This window comes from Choristoneura fumiferana, chromosome 8 (genome assembly GCF_025370935.1).
Source record: "Choristoneura fumiferana chromosome 8, NRCan_CFum_1, whole genome shotgun sequence".
Lineage (NCBI taxonomy): Eukaryota > Metazoa > Arthropoda > Insecta > Lepidoptera > Tortricidae > Choristoneura > Choristoneura fumiferana.
The window spans coordinates 1,473,267-1,493,226 of NC_133479.1; the positions used below are offsets into that span (position 1 = coordinate 1,473,267).

The 19,960-nt window shown below is 39.9% G+C and overlaps 1 protein-coding gene across 1 annotated transcript; it reads left to right on the top strand.

Moving 5' to 3' along the window:
• Nucleotides 1-68: 68 nt before the first annotated feature.
• LOC141430100 (uncharacterized) lies at nt 69-12,200 on the top strand. The gene is given in 11 exon segments (XM_074090643.1): nt 69-156; nt 282-373; nt 680-1,287; nt 1,290-1,564; nt 1,980-2,122; nt 3,206-3,364; nt 4,091-4,262; nt 5,159-5,376; nt 8,115-8,192; nt 10,101-10,354; nt 10,973-12,200. Coding segments are annotated over 11 exon segments (2,205 nt in total). The 5' UTR covers nt 69-152; the 3' UTR covers nt 11,175-12,200.
• Nucleotides 12,201-19,960: the final 7,760 nt, after the last annotated feature.

Sequence of the window (19,960 nt, forward strand, 5' to 3'; positions counted from 1 at the left end):
AACCCCTTGGCTTCCACATCAAGCCTTAAATTGTCTATATACTTTTACTTTTTTCTGACATTTGACAGTGAATGCAGTTATTTTAAAATTTTGATTTGTTTGTTGGTTTGTGTCTAATTAATTTTGTTTAAGTTTTTTTTTTCAGGTCAGTAATGGGTAAGTAACATTATTTTACTAATACCCTTCGCTTTTTCACGAGTTTCTCATTAGAACGAAATTTAGAACCAAGATTTGTGATGTCTATTTATTTGGTTTGGTAATTGGATTTCTTTCGTTTTCAGATAGAAGCTTCGACTTAGTTGCTTTGTTGAAGCAGCAACCAACGAAGACCCACAAAGTTAAGCCTTCGCAGTTTGTGAGCGTGGCTGGAGGGGTACTGTCTAACATTTAATTAGTGATAGTTTTATAGTCCGCAGTGTACTTTAAAAATGCATGCGGTAGGTGAACGACGCCTGTGTACTAGGTGCCCGAATTATGAGTGTTAAGTGTAGCAATCTCAGTTCAGTTCCTCATTGATAACAGAAAGATGTTGATGCTAAATCTATTATTTTATAGCTTAGCTAGAAACAGTAAACAAAATTGAAAACAACATTAATTCACATAATTCAGGTACCATCTTACATTACTTAAGAACACAGTTACCTACTATTTGTAATAATAGTATGAATTCGAATTGCAGGTCCAAAAGCGGCTGGAGACCAATATAAAGAATAGAAAAAGCAGTCGCCTGTCAATTTTTGACAGGATACGGAACATACCCAAAGAGAGTCCACGGCCACCTCCAATATCTGAGGTCCAGCTAAAAGGGGAGCACAGGAAACAGCAGTTAGAAAAATGGAGGGAGGAGAAAGACAAGAAGAAAAAGGCAGCGGCTGCACAGAAGAAAAAACCTTTTGTAGCAGGGGTTTCACACCGGAACACGTTTGGGCCCCCTCCACCGCCAAGACCTGTGCCAAGTACTTCTGGTCGTGTCACAAGGTCCCAAGCCTCGAGGCAACGTAGTGAGCAATCCAAGCAACCCCAGTCTTTTGCTCCCAGTAATGCTGCATTTAAACCACCACAGTTTAAAAATACAAAGGTTCCCACTCTGGCGCCTGTAGCAAAAAAAAAGACCAACAATAAAACTAAACCAGCCCTGACTTTTGAGCCGGTTTTGCCGAAAACTACCCAAAACTCAAGAACACGATCCAAAACAGTATTAAACAAGCCAAATTTACAAACAAACAAACCAGACAAAGTGACTCTCAAACCAAATGAAAAGACCAAAGGAAACTCAAGAATCCATCTCCTAAACTAAGAAAATCAATCACAAGATCCATTGAATCTGCTAAATCCTCGGATTCAGGAATGACATCATCGTCATCAGTGTCCTTAGAAATGAGTACACCTAAGAATGTTCCAAGAAGCGAGTCCAGTTCAGAGGAGAAGCTCCGGTCCCCTAAGTCTGTAGCATCTTTGACACCAGAGCAGATCATTGAAGAGGCCAAGAATATTAGTCCGTGCGTCACAATGTCCCGAGGGAAGGATAATGCCAGGAGAGAGATGAAGAAGAAGCTGGCTGAAGGTTTGATTTATTTAATTTAATCACCCCTCGGGTGAAGTTCCAAGACCTCCTAACTGAAAGCTATCTAAGTTGCATGTTAGAGATTTATCAGCTAGGTCTTGGTACTTAACCGTCGCGGCCTATTATTATGAGAAGAGGCTTGCATAATTAAATCTAGCAGTTGAATGAAGTTTATGGTGAAACCTACACATTCCATCATGAGGAAACCTACATAAACCTACAAAGCAATTCAATGTTGTGTGTGAAGTTCCCAATCCGCACTGGGCCCGCGTGGGAACTACGGCCCAGCCCCTCTCATTCTGAGAGGAGCCTGTGCCCATCAGTGGGACATATATAGGCTGGGATGATAACTTATAAACAAACTTTTGAATATCTCTTTTTATTTTATTAAAACAGCATTTTTTTTTACTTACAGGGATGTTGGATGAAGACAATAGCAATATGGACAGCGTAAATCATTTCCGGAGGCAGCTGGACTCGGAGATCTCTCGTATCACAGGCATATGTGAAGAGTGGGACAAGATCTTTGCACAGACCGTCTTGCCGGAACCTGTTCAGGTAATATAATTAGGCTCTACCTGTGGCGTGTTTTTTTTTTATATGATAGGGAGACAAGCAGGGAGGTCACCTGGTGGAAAGCTATCACTGCTGCCCATGGACACCCATAGCATAAATAAGTTGAATTACGAATGCGTTGCCAGCCCTTTGAGATAAGAGTAGGCTTGTTTTTTAACCCCTGACGCAAAAAGTGGAGTGGAGTCTTATAAGTTTGACCGCTATGTATGTCTGTCTGTGGCACCATAGCTCTTAAATGGGTGGACCGTTTTGAATGCGGTTTCTTTTATTTGAAATCAGGTATGCAGAACACTTGTAAAATTTCAAGTTTTTATTCAGTGATAGATATTGGCATTTTATGTGTAAATAGGTTCCAATCCTATGGAAATGACGGAATGAAAAGTATCCTATGTGTTATTCCCATAGTGTCAGACCAATGACTCTTCTTGTCTCCCTCTCATACATTACTATTATTATTATTATAGCCTCTTTACATATACATTAAAAAAAAATTACATAACATTTCATTTCATAATAAAAAGCAATTAGTTAAAAAAAAAAAAACAATTCAATATGGACCCCTCAACAGGTAAAGGCCTCCTCCATTTCGTTCCACAAGTGTCTGTTCTTTGCTTTAGTAAGCCAGTTTTCGCCAGCATTTCTCACTAATTCATCCTCCCATTTTTCTTTCGCGTGTTCCAGAGCGTCTATTAATTTTGTTTTTTCTTATCTGTGTTTCTTTTTTTGTGAATTCTTTGTATGTTTAATACACTCATTTCCATAGCTCTCTGGCATACTTGTATTTTATTTTCAATTTATTATTATATGTCCATGTTTGGCAGCCATATGTAAAACAGGGTAGTAAACATGAGTCCATAACTTTTTTCTCAAGTGTCATACGTAACAAATAAAAATAAAAAAGTTTTAAGTAAGTTTTACAGCTAAACTCAAGTTTTGTATGCTAATTAAGCTTGTTATTACCAAAATTAATTCTATTGTATAATTTGAACTGGTTCCCCGCGTTACAGGCGAGGCCTAGTGGAACCCCTGGTAATTGTTGGCATAAACAAACAGTTTTGTCCCCAGGAGCTGGTGCTGACGGCGGTGGGCCAGGCGCGCCTGCTGATGTCGCAGAAGATGCAGCAGTTCGCGGGACTGGTGGAGCGCTGCGCGCGCCCGCCGCCCGGCGCCGCGCTCGTCACGCCCGCAGACCTCGCCGGCTTCTGGGACATGCTCTTCATGCAGGTACCTGGAGACGTGATCCTAAACTAATAAGTTTTTTGTTAAATATTTCATTTTTAATATAAGCTATTTTTTTTGGCGACTGTACTTTTTGTGACTGTACGTACTTACACTTCCGTACCAAATTTCAAGTCGATACTATTTACCGTTGAGGAGTTCCGTCCGGCAGAGACGATCCTGGTCAGACCACTAGGATTTCACTGCCAGATTATTGTATTGTCACCAGATTTACATAAGTATGCCAAATTTCAAGTCAATTTGACTACTGGGGCTGGGGGTGGGTCAAATTCAACTTGCAAGATGATGCATGTAAAATAATGTAAAAAAATGTACATGTACGATGCATGAAAGATGGCTTAAAATGCATAGTGGAGGCGTAGCATGCATTGAAGCCAGGTGGAGAGGGGTACTTGTAATTAGTTTAATTAATTGAGATTCTGCTTATCTAAACCGTAGAAGAGCAAGGGTCACCTACATAGTTAAAAAGCCATGTAACACGGAGAACAGATGACCGTGGGGCCGAAAAGTTCTCGAATGGAGACCGCGGATCGGCACAAGATGGACGGATGACCTGGTTAATTAAAGCCGCGGGTTCACGGTAGATACAGGCCGCTTCCAACCGAAGGAACTAGAGGTCTATGGGGAAGGCCTATCTCCAACTGTGAACGACCAACGGCTGATATGATGATGATGATGATGATGAAAGCTTAACTTAAACCGGTTTAACAGGTGGAGAACGTAGACATCCGCTTCAAGAAGTTGCAAGAGTTGCGCGCGCGCGAATGGACGGAGGAGGCCCCGCCCTCGCCCCCGCCCCGCGCCGCCCGGCTCGCGCGCCCCGCCGCCCGCCCCAAGCCCGGCGCGCCCGGCGGGCCCAGCCGCCTCAGGGACATGATCGCTGGTAAATCTCATGAGACCCATACACCCCTTCCCAGAAGACCTATAGTTAAAACATGCTTTACAGGTACTACCTAGCTGAACTGCCTTCATCAGACCTTCTACTTTTAGTCAAAATCTACCTTAAGATCCCTAACAAGTTCTAATACGACTAGTTGACCTCATTATGACTTGAAGTCAAAATTTTAAAAACAAACGATTTACCTTTTAAAAGGGGGGACAGACGCTCGATTTCAAACATATGAAATTTAAACTTTCCATTTCGCTAACGAATCCCTGTATCGGAAAGTCATCTTCGCGACGCTTTGATTTTAAAAGACCAATCCAACGATGCCCCACACTAAGATTAGACGAGTAAAAATCCTGCTTCACATTTATAGGAGGTACCAAAAAATATATATTTTAAGAAAGAAAGAAAGAAAGACTTTGGTTCCATCAGCACTACCACCATACAGTAATTAGATTAAACACTTAAACTAACAATAAAAACTAAATTACACATTTTACATTTTATTCACTTTGTTGGCATAGTTGTTACATGTATCCATACAAAATTACAGCTTTCTAGCACTAATAGTCTCTAATGTAAGTCACGGACGGATAGACATGACGAAACTATAAAAGGGGTTGCGTTTTTGCCATTTTGGCTATGGAACCCTAAAACATTATTTCGCATTATATTCTTATTAAATGAAAATGAAAAGATTTATTCGGGACACACTAATAGAGTGAAATAAAATAAAATGAGAATACAAAATACAAAAAAAAAAAAAAAAGTGCCCGAAATGGTCCTGCCTCAGCATAAAATGCGGACTCCTTTGGTGGAGCCAGCGCTGGTCTTCCGGCGAGACCATATTAAGGATTATATTAAGGATTTAAAAATCCAACTGCTCTTTCCAGCCGCAAGAAAAGCCAAGAAGAATCAAGAGTCTCAGTCGTCCGAAAACGAGTCAGAGAAGTCCGTGACCCCGCCGGAGAGCAAGACCTTCGACGCTGGCTTCTTCAGCGTGTCCTCGCCTCTTAAGAAGCAGGGCTCGGGGCCCGCCACGCCCGCCAACAAGTCCAGTCTGCTGAAGAGTGTGCTGTCCAGCGAGGCTAGGAAGGCTTCTGCTTCTAAGGTTGGTTCTTAATCGAGTCAACATCATCCCAGCCTATATACGTCCCACTGCTGGGCACAGACATCATAGAATGAGAGGGTTTGGGCTGTAGTTCCCACGCAGGCGGATTGGGAACTTCGAGTGAATAATGTTTGTCCATCGTATTTTTTCGGAAAAGCTAGTATTTATCTTGCTATCTCAAATAACCCTAAAGTTTGTTATTATTTACACACAAAAATATTTACAATGTCTATAATCACAATTAATATTTATTTTACAAAACAGAGCACAACCGCACCAATATATGTCCGCCGGATTTTTTTTTTTAAGTGTCGCTGACTGCCGCCTTTTTTACGGTCGAAGGCGCGCGGTAAAGGACTTGCGCCAATCAGCCACCGACAGCAAAAGAGGATGAAAATTCAAAAAATTGTTCGCCATCCAAAATACTTGCACACATACAAACAAACAAGCGAAGTTTACCTCTTCTGTGTATTTTTTTTATTATTATTATTCGACTGGATGGCAAACGAGCAAGTGGGTCTCCTGATGGTAAGAGATCACCACCGCCCATAAACATCTGCAACACCAGGGGTATTGCAGATGCGTTGCCAACCTAGAGGCCTAAGATGGGATACAATACAATACAATACAATAACTCTTTATTGCACACCAACACAGTAAGCAGTAAAGAAAATACAAGTATATACATAGAGATTTTCTAAGGTACGGTAGGTATACCTCACGTGTCAGTAATTTCACCGGCTGTCTTACTCTCCACGCCGAAACACAACAGTGCAAGCACTGTTATTTCATGGCAGGATTAGCGAGCAAGATGGTGGTAGCAATCCGGGCGGACCTTGCACAAGGTCCTACCACCTGCAAGAGTGTATTGTTATCCTACTAATATTATAAATGTGAAAGTTTGTGAGTGAGTGAGTATGTTTGTTACTTTTTCACGCTTAAACGGCTGGACGGATTTGGATGAAATTTGGCGGAAAGTTAGTTTATAACCTGGATTAAAACATAGGATACTTTTTATCCCGATATTCCCACGGGATAGGGATAAAATCTTGAAATAACAACCGCTAGGCTTAGAGTCATGAAATTTGGTATGTAGGTAGTTGGACGTCTGGAATAAAATATAGGCGACTTTTTGACCCGATATTCCCACGGGATACCTAGGGATAAAATCTTGAAATAACAACCGCTGGGTTTTGAGCCATGAAATTTAGTATGTAGGTAGCTGGACCTCTGGAATAACACATAGGCTACTTTTTATTCCGATATTCCCACGGGATAGGGATAAAATCTCGAAATAATAACCGCTGGGTTTAGAGTCATGAAATTTGGTATGTAGGTAACTGGACATCTGAAATAACACTTAAGTGACTTTTTGACCCGATATTCTCACGGGATAACTAGGGATAAAAATCTCGAAATAACAACCACTGAGCTTAGAGCCATGAAATTTGGTATGTAGGTAGCTGGACCTCTGTAATAACACATAGGCTACTTTTTTATTCCGATATTCCCACGGGATAGGGATAAAATCTCGAAATAACAACCGCTAGGCTTAGAGTCATGAAATTTGGTATGTAGATAGTTGGACGTCTGGAATAAAATATAGGCGACTTTTTGACCCGATATTCTTACGGGATACCTAGGGATAAAATCTTGAAATAACAACCGCTGGGCTTTGAGCCATGAAATTTAGTATGTAGGTAGCTGGACGTCTGGAATAACACAGAGGCTACTTTTTATTCCGATATTCCCACGGGATAGGATAAAATCTCGAAATAACAACCGCTGGGCTTATAGGCATGAAATTTGGTATGTAGGTAGCCGGACTTCTGGAATAACACATACGCTACTTTTTTATCCCGATATTTCCACGGGATAGTGTTGTAACTAAGGACCCCATACATCCGTGTATTATTATTATTTTATAATTTTTTCTTTAATTGTATACATACTGTAGTTCAGTAGTTCCCAAACTTATTTTCTCGTGGACCACTTTCAAAATTTTACTGGTTTCGGTGGACCCCCTGCTGCTACATTTCTACCACATTCTTAAAGTCGCCAAAAATAAAAAATTGTGTCGCTTCTGAGTTCTGTCCAGTCGCTTGCCTTATTAAAATATTATCTGCTTAGTTAGGTACTTAAAACAATGTAGGTAGGCCCTTATAAAACTATGCTTACATTTTGGCTCTTTACTATCAAAAAGCAGATAAATTTTCGTGGACCCCCATTAACATCTTATGGACCCCCATTTTTTGTTCACGCCTACGTAGACCCCCAGCAAGTCTCCCGTGACCCCTGGGGTCCACCTGGACCACTTTGGGAATCACTGCTGTAGTTTTTAAAGTATTTTATTTGTAATTATTTTATTTTGAAAAAATGACTTTCTGCCAAGCTCTTGCGGCGCATTCTTCTTTTGTCAATGATGGTCTTTCCGAAAGCGCTGGTATTTTAAAAACTGACGTGTAAAAGTGCCATTGCGGCCTATTACTAAATAAAAAATTGAATTTGGATAAGGAAAAATTTTGAAATTTTAGCACTGGGTTAGAGTCTGAATTTTGTACAGTTATTCACAACACAACCTCAATGACGACCATGATTATAAATTTTGGAAATTTCCAGGGGAATTTTGTAAAATCCCGAAAATTTCAATTGCAACTACCAGACCGAATAGTTTACGGCGTGCGAAGCCGCGGGTAAAAAACTAGTCGATAATAAAGTAGTTGCGTTTACATTTTCAGACATCAACTTCCTTCGCCATGCTGCGAGCGTCGTTGATGAGCAAGAACGTGGATATTGATGGTGTCTCTCCTCTCATGGTGTGTATTTTTAGGGATCCTTACTTTATTTGGCAAAAACGGGACCCTTATAAGATCACTTTGTCGTCCGTTTGTCCATGTCACTCAAAAAGGTTTATTAGGAACGCTTGGATGGAGGTATCAACTTGGCTAGAAATAACGTAACCAACAAAAAGTTGGAAACTCCCGATTTTGTCACTTCAAAGTTCAATATCTCAAAAACGGCTGACCGGATTTTGATAAAACATGTCTAAGAACCATCGCTAGAAAACCTACTTTCCATTAAAAAAAACCCCATTCCACCCACTCCGCGGTCCACCCGTTTAAGAGTTACGGTGCCACAGACAGACAGACACACACACACACAGACATACAGACACACAGACACACAGCGGTCAAATTTATAACACCCCTCTTTTTGCGTCGGGGGTTAACAAGAATACAAGTGTTCTGCTACCCCTTAATCAGTGAAAAAATCAAATTTCTAAGTCATTTTTTGAATCGGGCATTACTTGTTGAAGTATTAATTAACTATAAATAATTACTTTGCTCATCCGCGTCTTTACGATAGCTACATCTATGTAACAAATGTATGTTCATGTAGCTCCACGTCCACATTGTAACAACCACACACAACCCAACTGTAGGTTAGCCCACAATGACTGAATATTTTGGAGCTCGTCATCAAGTTCCCACTTTTCTGTTATCTCGTCAACTTTAATGCTCTTTACTAATCTTAAAAGTGCCCGAAAATTTGTTCTTTGTAATATCAACAGTTCATCAGCTTGCCACATGGTTGCGTAGCCTTTTCTTCTTTGCCATGAGAAGCTAAAAGCTTACGGGTTGCCTGATAATTAATTTTCGTTTGTTCATATATGTTGTCTTTATAATATGGCTGATTTTGACAGTCATATCCGGTAAGAATAGTATTATTTCCCTCGAATTCTGTCCAAAGCTGATCTAGAGCGTCAATCCGTTTCTTTAAATATTCTGATGTCTTCCTGTCGGCAGAATCCTTGCTGAAATTGATTCTTATTTGCTGAAGCTTTTGGACGATTTCCTTCTGACATTCGAGTAAAGTTTCCATTATTATGATATAAATAGAACGATCTTACTTGATATGATGCTGATGATGCTGTCGCTGATAATATGCTGAATACTTGGCTGCTGGAGGAGCTGGCGCGGCTGTACTCTCCACCGGTTGCACGAAGTTCCCGCTGATATGATGATAAACTGATGCTTTGAGCTGCTGTGCCCAAGTATATTGCTGGTACCGGTGAACTATTACGCTCACTATTTATGATAGCTAAGTACGAGTCACTTCGATTCCTTGTCACTATACCGACGCGCGATGCACTCACGAGTAATAAGTATACTGATTTAATCGAATTTCGCACTAGGTCAAAAGTTCGAAGGACCAAAAAGAATGTAGGGGTTTAGGCTACACTACTTTGATGATAATTGATATACATAAGATGGTAATGTCCGATGATAGATGATAGGTCTGATAGGATGCTAAAATGAGAACGACCGAGGTGAGTGCTGAATGACAACTGATTTATTGATAGGTATTAAATGTTATGCTAAAGTAAATTGCAAGCGTGTGCAAAGGCTTGCGCAACATAGTCATACGAATACGTGTTACAATAACCAAAGGTAATATGTACGGTTGACTGTACACCAACTCTATCACTACCACCACACTATGCTGGATTGCTGGAGAGTTTTGCACTCAATCAGAGTTCATCTTCAGAGCAACACCATACTACCAGATGTTAGACTAACAAACCAATACATAACATAGCGTTCATAAGGCCGCGGGTGAGCAAAGTAATTGTTAAAGGTCAAAGTAATTATGTTTATTTCATTGATCCGCAAATTATCGCCTGATTCAATAAATTAATTAATACCACGTAATTTCTTACTTAGCAAACTCCAACCATGACACCGGTGAACCTCTTCGCCACTCCAGCCCGCAGCATCCTCAAGCAATACCCGATCAGCTCCAAGAAGCCGGAGAAGCTTAAGATGGTGCTGTTCCACGAAGAGGCAGAGGCTAGTTCCCCCACGTCTTACACCAGCTGCGGGAACGAGGAGGTCCAAGAGCTCGGGGTTAAGGAAGAGGTTAAAGAGGAGGTTAAGGAGGAGAAAGAGAATAAGCCGGCGCCCAGAAGGCGGTCTAGGTGAGTCTTCATAATGAATATTTATAATGGGTCAGTGAACTTTTAGTGTACCATGTTGCCATGGTGACGTCCCCTGAGTTACTTATTAAAAGAATGATTTTAAGCAGGGTTTCCACCAGAGATGTGCGAGGATGTGTTGCGAGGAATGTCACTAACCAATAGGAACGCTTCATTAACCTCGCCTCGCTCCGCTCAGCTGTTTCCACCAGAGATGTGCTGTGCGAGGATGTGTAAATGAAGCGTTTCTATTGGTTAATGAAAAACACATCCCTCGCAACACATCCTCGCACATTATTGGTGGAAACGCTGCTTTATGGTGTACAAATCCACTAAAAGTTAGGGGTTGTGACAGTTTTAAGGCAATTCCTTCATGGCTCGTCTCCTAAGCATGCTAAAATACTGAGCGGCTACACATATGGCCCTCCAAATATATGCAGTAACAAGTAATTTTCGTGTGTTTGTATATTTTGTTTGATTACCTTAGAAAATCTCTATAAACCTGTGTTTTTTGTGTTCAATAAAGAGTTATTGTATTGTATTGTACAGTGGGCCAAATTTTGTGCTGCTGAGTACAGTATACTCGTAAAAACACCTGAAAAAAACACTTGAAATCCTCAGGTTGTCCCGTCAGAACGCAGAAGACAAGTCGAGTCCTGTCATGACACGCAGCCGCCGCAAGAGCGCACAGACACCGCTCCTCCCCACGGACACGAACACTAACACAAACACGGACACGGACACACGGACGCGCCGCAAGCCCGACTCCCAGGAAACCCCCAAGAGGTCCTCACGACGACGGAAGAGCACTGCTGTTGTGTAGATCAGTACACTGTTTAGAATTAAAAATGGCGGTCACGCTTCGTGAATCGTGAAGCTGAACTTACACGCTTGCTTAGGCTTGATCAGCTGTAATCGTGTATATAAATCTAAATAATTAGGGAATATAAAAGTCTGCGTTAAAGTCTTACTTCTTCAGGGGTAATCTCATCCCCAGATTCGTAGCCAATGGTATGCGTACGAGTGAACGGGTCAAGTTATGGTTGTCTGTCGAGCGAGGGTCGATCCCCCGCCCTGCAGGGTTACTACGAAACTCGGAAGAACTTCAAGTTTCGAGTTTCGTAGTAGCCCTGCTGACATCTTTTTTTTTACCAATATGTTCTGGATACAATATATTTAAACAAATACAAAAACAAGGGCGTTCAGTCTAATACCTCCTGAAACCTGGATTAATTTTGTAACACGAAGCATGTATAGAGCCGAGGGGTATATACGTGGCCTTGGTAATACTGGTGCGCTTAGAAGATTTTGTAGCATTTATACTTATTACTTATTACCTATTTATTTAGATTTATGTGGGTTAATAATTTCCCTATAGGAATTTGCGAGATCGTAACGGCAATGTTGATTTTGCCAAAAATATAGTTAATTTAGATGCTACAGTTAAATGTTTAGGCTTGTACCTCGTTGATGATTTGGTGATAGCTTTACTCTGATTCTATACTGTTTAATTATGTTTGCTTTGTAGTTTTTGTACGAATTGTAAAAGGAAATATTTCATTATCATGTAAGTTTTTAAGAGAGTGAATACTTTGTTAGAAAAAAACTTTTTTTTCACTTTACAGTGCTACTGTGTTCTAGATTATGTCTTATTGGTTAGAATGTTGATATCACATAATGGCGCGAGTATTGTTGCGCAAAGCAGCGAATCGGGTTAGAATAATTGTATAAGTACTGTCCAAAAACAAGAGGCAGTAGAAAGAGTACGACGAAAAGAGTAGACAAGTGATGGAAGAGAAACAAACATTTTATATTCGACTTTTAATTTCCCATCAAATCAAAAGCTGTCGTAATTAAAAATTGGGGGTTTTTGAGTTAAGTGTACAGAAAGATCGAAAAAAAAATTGCTCGATTTTTGTATTTACTTAACTCAAAAGCCCCAAATTTTGAGTTACGACAGTTTTTATTTCATGTGCGATTTATTTTGTACTCTTTAATGTCTCGCTTTTTTAACCGATTGTTAGCAAAAGAAGTACACTTATTTAATCTGTGGAGCGCTCTATGGTCACAGGAGTGTTTTTTTTTACGTAACAGAATTATGATCATAGCTGTAATCATACGGCATGGGGAGTAAAAATTATCATCACACTGTACTGACTTTACAATAATTATCAAACAAGTCGTCCACCTACCCACCGTGTCTCTGTCAACCTCAACACTGGCAGAATCATCAAAAAATTGATGGAGCCACTTTTCCTAAATTTGAATTGAATTGACGTTACAATATTTACCTGATGTTACATGGCTAACAGACAAATTTGAATTTTCTCAAAAATGTCCGTAAAAGTTGACATTATTCTTTACATATCAGAAGGTGAAGTGCATAGTTTATGGTCAGCGAAAAATTAAAAAGTTAAAATGATTGCAGGCGCGCTAGCTCGACAATAATGAATTAGCGCGCCTGCAATCAGTCACTTTTTTTTTTAAAGTTAAAAAGGCCATGGAAATGTTGGCACAAGTCGTATTTATACAGCCAAGTCTAATGGCCGGTATCAGATATTTTGTTGGAACTCCGGACTTTTTCTATTGGGTCTGAAATAGCTTGTGGTGTTTTCGGTGGAAAAATACACCTGCAGTTTATTTTTAATGAAAAAAGGCGGGAAAGCATAAGAAAAACATTGGAATAAAATTAAATTTTATAATATATTTTGAGAAAAAGTTGTTCTCTATTTCAGAATTATTCACCATTTTTGAGAAAAGCTTTATATTAGTCTCGGCTGGAATAGCAATTGCTGGCGTCGTATGGCAGTGTATGGCGCCATGGCAGTAAAATTTTATCACACTTGGGATCATAGGAGTAATCAACGGGTTAAAATTATGTAGTTATGGAGTTTTACTTTAATGACATTTAAATTTGTGATTAAGAATAAAATTAAGATAAATGACACTTCGAAATAATGAATTTGGCGGTTTTTTTAAACGCATATTTTTCTAAATACTCATGAGACTTGTTAATATTGTTGTAATTCTTTCACATTCTTTAAAACGAAGTAAGTTTTTACTATGGCAAAAATGATACAGGACGAATAAATTAAATTGGTCTTAAATTTATTATTATCAGTATGCCGTTTTTTTTCTACTTAAGTTTATTTAGTTTATGTAAACGCCATTAGGAAACATTTGCCCAGAAGTGGGACGCCATATAGGCTATAAAAATGCCATAGCTTTTGGCGCCTATGTCACGGGTCTATTGATATGGCTGCGTGAATTGTATGTTATTGTGTACATGTTAGTGTGTGAAATGTAAAATATCTACGACTTAGTATTGACGACAAGAGGTGTTTATGTTTAAATAAAGTTAGATACACGATTATTGTTGTTTGTTTGTTATAGGTTAGTAAAATCCTACTAATATTATAAATGCGAATGTGTGTGTGTTTGTGACTCTTTTTCGCGCTAAAACGGCTGGATTTCAAAAATAAAGTGTGGTAAGAAGATAGCTGGATGTCTGGAATATCACATAATAGGGTACTTTTTATCTTGATGTTCTTCCTTTAATTATCATAATCGTCGTATCAGCCATAGGACGTCCACTGTTGGACATAGGCCTCCCCCATAGACCTCTAGTTGCCTCGGTTGGAAGCGGCCGTAAATTATGGCCATAATTAACCCATTCATTGTCGAGCGCCAGATTAAGTACTATGCCGCGAAGCCGACGCTTCTGCAGAACAGACGCCCATCGGCGTCAGCGGCGTCACATGAGGGTCCACCAAGACGCTGATGGGCGTCAACGACACTGAATGGTCTAAATTAGTAAATCTTATCTTATCTTATCTTAATCATCAATCATCATGGGCGCCGGTAGGATTATTTAGAGAAGGGTGCATTGCATCTCGCATCTACATATAGGAAGGTACATATGAGGTACATGGGAACTATATTTTCTGTCACTTAAATTTAGATTTGTCACTAAACTGCGATACCCTAATTATTATACCCTAGTTAAGGCACTTCTTGTAAATATTTTTTTTACAGTATGTTTTAGTTCTTAAGTTAAATATGATGTAAAGTGAGTTTTTTGAATAAATTATTATTATATTATATCTATCCCTAAGAAATATATTAGTCATCAAATTAATCAAATCTGTCTCGAAGTATGAGTTATCAGATTAATGTAAACCTGTATCCTAAATTATAGTTTGATCATCAAAATTCAATCACCAAAATAATAGACCTGTCACCTAATAAATAGATCAGTTCCTTAATTCGATGCTTCTACCTATTCTACTAAGGCAGGTCTGGTTAGGTACGACGACAAGCGAAGCGAGGAGGAGTGTTAGGTAGAACTGCGACCCTCAGTGCGCGAGCCGAGCGAGCGAAGCGAGCGTACAGCGGCCGGCGAAGTGTCAGAACCGAACATTTTTTGCTAATACTTGTATGATAAATGTTTGTTGTAGGTACTTGAGTCTTGGGTGTTTGTATGTATTTAAGTATATATGTATGTATGTCTACCCGTTGTTTAGCACCCATAGAACAAACTTTGCTTAGCTTGGGGCTGGGTCAATTGGTGTTATTCGTGAGATGATATTATTATTATTATTATTTCATTCAATGTATATCATTATCGTCAAATTTCTGTCCAATTATTTGATGAACAATATTATTTTCCAGTGATTATAATTATTTTTTAGGAAGCCATTTCTATATTAGTATTTCTATATGCCGTCCAAATCAACAAAGCTAAAACTAAATATTTTTGTGTTTGTTTTGTCACAAATACATTTCTTTTACCCTGTATTCACCCCAGTGCACCCTTAGTTACAATGTTTTTCCATGCCTAACTTTAAACGCAAGGGAGTCGAGATACAAGAATAAGAGATAAAAAAAGAATTTTATTTCTTGCAAATTCATGATTGTCACTCACTTTTAAAGTGAGTTACGATGATATCCCTTGCAGGTTGTCGATATAGTTTTTTCCAAGGTAAGCAATAGGCCGACCGAGACGGAGGTGGCGGGACGACTTGGACGCATTCAGAAACGACTGGCAAAACTTAGCTGCCGACAGGGGAAGTTGGAAATCCGAGGGAGAGGCCTTTGCCCAGCAGTGGGACATAGAAAATGGCTAACAAAAAAAAAAAAGCAATAGGCGGCCTTAACGTTTCATAGCGAACCACATATTAGGGTTCCTTGTAGGGCTACGGAATCCTAAAATAGATGAAAGAAACGGAAATTATACACACCTGTTTACCAAGTTCAAGTATTTTATCTCAGAAACATGACGGTTACGAAAAAGTGTTGCCCTAATTATATTTTTTTACCCCACTGCTCACTGCTGGGTTATTGCCACACTATCCTTATTCAGTATTCATCAGGCATCGAGATAAAGCTGATAGCGTGCTTCGAGGGCCGTTTAACGCAATGGAGTCCAGAGCGAGCCAATTCCAAGTATTTACAACGAGATATCCTGTGTCCTAGTTGCTTCCCTGCCAAATAGCAGCATGCAGGCCCGAAAAATGTAGGAGGCATATTTGGTAAAGTACTCATTACACCATTTACCTCTCATATTTTGTTTTTGAAGATTGACTGGTAGGCATAAGTCCGCCTTTGTACAAGTATCTCAAAGTTTGTCAGTTGTATTTTGTTTATTTTCTTTTGTACAATAGTTAACATACATATATTACCAGCTTTCGCCCGCGTGGAATTCAGTTATCGCGCGCTGTTTCCTCGGGAACTGTCCATTTTCCGGGATAAAAAGTAGCCTATGTAACTCTCTGGCCCAAAGACTATCTCTATGCCAAAAATCACGTCGATCCGTCGCTCCGTTTCGACGTGAAAGACGGACAAACATACAAACACACACTTTCGCATTTATAATGTTAGTATAGATGTATGATACATTATATAGGTACCTTCAATAAAATCATAATCTCAATAAAAATCTACAATAAGGATTCTATCCGTCACAGAAAATGGAACATTATCCTAAACCTAACCTAACCTAAACAGCCCTTTGCCAATGCGGCACAAAACGGTCTACTAAAAGACTCACTCATATTAAATGATATATAACTGATAACTCACGTCTTAAACCGAGTTTAGCTCGATATGTTTCGGGCTATTTCGTAGCCCTTCCTCTCAGGAGCACGCGATTCTCAGGAGCAGAGCGGTGGCGCGTAGTGTGCGTGTTGCGGCAGCCGCCGAGTCGCGTGCTCCTGAGAGGAAGGGCTACGTAGCCCGAAACATGTCTAGCTAAACTCGGTTTAAGACGTGAGTTATCCGTTATAATATCATTTAATACGGTCTACCAAAGTTTAAAAACCTCCGTGCAGGCTTCTTAGTGCCGTGATCTGGACCGCGGCCAGGCGCCGCAATCCGGCCGGAAGTAATTGCTCAGTAATGATTGCTCGGATTCATATCATACCTAACTTAGACTAAGCTAATTTACATAGGTATTGTATTGTACCTACAGAGGCGTCTCTAGCCCCTGTACACCCGTGTGCAACGGTGTCATAATACAGGTGCAGGTCCATTGAAACTGCCGCGGCTGGCGCCCCTAACACCGCTGGGCCCGTGTGCAAAGCACAGCCACCTCTGGGTACCTACGAGTATACCTACCTGTCTATGTACCATGCGCAGCGTAGGACGTCCACCAACGAGATGGACGGATGACCTGGTTAAAGCGGGTTCACGGTGGATGCAGGCCGCTGCCAACTGAAGCCACTGGGGGGTCTATGAGGGAGGCCTATATCCAACAGTGGATGTGTTATGACTGATATGATGATGATGTATACTGCGGGGACTGTAGCTAAGTATGAGTTTGTTAATAGGAATCTTCGTGCAGTGGCTTCAAACTTAATTAAATAAAAATGATATTTCTTCAGTATGTTGTTTTATTTCTGTTATAATAATACTTTACAAAGATAGATCCAACCCCTCAGGCCGTCGGGAGCAATCTGCGCTCCGGCACGTAAGTAAGTATACCGCTGACAATCGTCTTTTAAAATCTAATTCTAGAATCACACAATATAAAAATAATATCCTTATGCATAATAAAGTAAATCTCTCCTGCCAGGTAGTCAGTTTTACCACCTGCCAGCGAGCGGTAGGTATACAGCCTAGTCCCTACATACAGTACTACCTACAGTACTTATGTAGATACAGTACAGCGAAGTCAGTGCTTCGTCACTCTTAGAATAAAGTACTTTCCTAGCGTTCGTCCTGTAGGCCGATAATTTGTAATTTGTAGATAATACGATCGCGTTCAAGTGTTTTTGAATTAGACATGTTTGTTCATTAGGTATGGCATTTTATTTATAAAGGGACACATTAAAAATGCACTATCTTAACAATAACTTATTTTCTCACATAGAACAGCAGCACGAGGAAAATACCATACAGTCTTGAAAGATAAAGTTCTTAATTTATTCGTTGAACCTAATAATTTCAAGCAATTAAAATAAACTCTTAACAAGCAAAACAAGATCGCATAATTTAGCCCCCGAATTAAAGTAAAGTAGGTACTTTGCAATTAAATAAGCAATTAAAAATGGCAGCAGCTCAGTCATGACAATAACAATTAAGAAGCGTCGTTAGATAGCGGGTCAGATTACCTAAATCTATGCAAATGCGGGAGACTGTAATGGGGTAATTTCGAGTTGAACCTGGCAATCCCGGGATTGGCGGGAAGGCCGAATGTCATAGACAAGTTTTTCACTGTCCATAATGGCGGGAGGTTTTTCAGGGATGTTGTTACGGTGTTCCTGATTCGATTTGTTGCATTCGAACATGGCGGATGTAGACGATATCTAATTTTGGTATTTCTGCTTCTTTGGCTGGTTGAAGTATAATTTTGATAGTGTTTTATGCGGCGATTAACCTTAACATCTATATTGCTCTCGTGTCTGACATTTTTAATGCGCAAGTTGTCTCCGCGTGGTTTCTGGAATTTTGCTATCAAGTTGCAAAAACTACAATCACCGTACAACGTGAATAAGAAGAATATATTTATCTTTAATTTAACTGACATTGGCCCAAGCCTTATGGCCGCCATTAAGAGGAATAAATAAATACGGAGCTCCGATTCCGTTTCCGTTCATTCGGAACTTCCGTTTGATATTAAACATCCATTTCGGTTCCGGTTCCGTTCTTTTTGAAACAGAAGTTATATCGGATGTCAAAGTTTACCGCGGCGACTGGACATGAATGATACTAGAATGGAATGGAATGGTACTAGAATTATGAACATCGGCTCATTAAAGTCCATAATCTTCGACTTTGGGCTTCTAATAGACTCTCTTTCGTAATTCCTTATTTACCGCCCTTAAGGCACAATCTACTATAAAACTCCCATCAATGCTTCCGGCGTTGCCCCTGACAAGACCCATTAGGCAAATTGCCGCGCAATTTAAATTATTAGCAGGCTGCGCACCGTAAATTCAAAACTACCCTTAATTCATTTCCATACGCGTTAAACTACCTCAATATTTCCACATCTTACGTTTCCGTGCACGTATCTCGAATTCACACCCAAGTTCATACATAAATTGTATGAAACACTAGTCCCTTATTCATATAGGAACTTGCTCGGTAAATCACATACGAATAAAATGCCCGCAAAAGGAAGTTAGTTTAGTAAAGTGTAGTTTGCGAAGTTTCTCTAATTTGTTACTTTGTGCCGCTTTGGAGGAACACACCTTTTTTCTTTGCTACTAGTTTTTGAAGACTTATGGTTATTTGTAGGAAAAAAGTTAGACGATGCCATAGTGGAGGCAGTAAACATTGCGGCGCTGGATCGACCAATTGTAACTTCTTTGCCCCGCGGGCCGGTAATGTAATGCTACTGGCAAGATTTTACAGGCATTGTTTAAACGCACTACGTCATCCTCGAGCATTGTAGTTATGTCAACGTAAATAAATTCTTTACTCCAGAAATAATACTTACGGAGACGAAGCGAAGTTCAGATGGAACCCTACAATCATAGCTACCGGAGGTACCCTAATACGGCACGAGACGTTGGCTATTGTGTCTCCAGCTTTACAAACGATGTTTCCAATTTCAACGTACACATTTTGCTTTAAATAGAAAGTTTTCAATCGCAGAAGAAGCGTTTTCGCAAAGCCGCTCGCGAATAAAGGGACAAATCGGTCCTCGGATTACACGTCGATGGACGGCGCAGCTTTATTAAGTGCTGTACCTAACATAGTATCGACTATCGATATAATTTAATTGGATATAGATTGTTTTTTTTTTAGAACTAAAAGACTTTCCTTGCTCACGCGCGACATTACGATAGCTAAGCTTATGCAAAATATGCGTGTTCATGCATTTCCTCCACCTCCACACTGTAAGAACACACACAAATCACACAAACCCATCTATCACCACCACCACACTACACTGACGCGTTTCGAACTCAACCAGAGCTCATCTTCAGAGTGATACAACCGTACACCATGCTACCAGTTGTTAGACTAACGAACCATAACCACCGTTACCGTTCGTAAACAAGCAAAGTTCGTAAGCAAGGAAATTCTTTTAGTTCATTGATATGGACCTCCGCAAAGTAACGCCTGATTCAATATAGTTATTTATGTGGCTGGTGCATAATG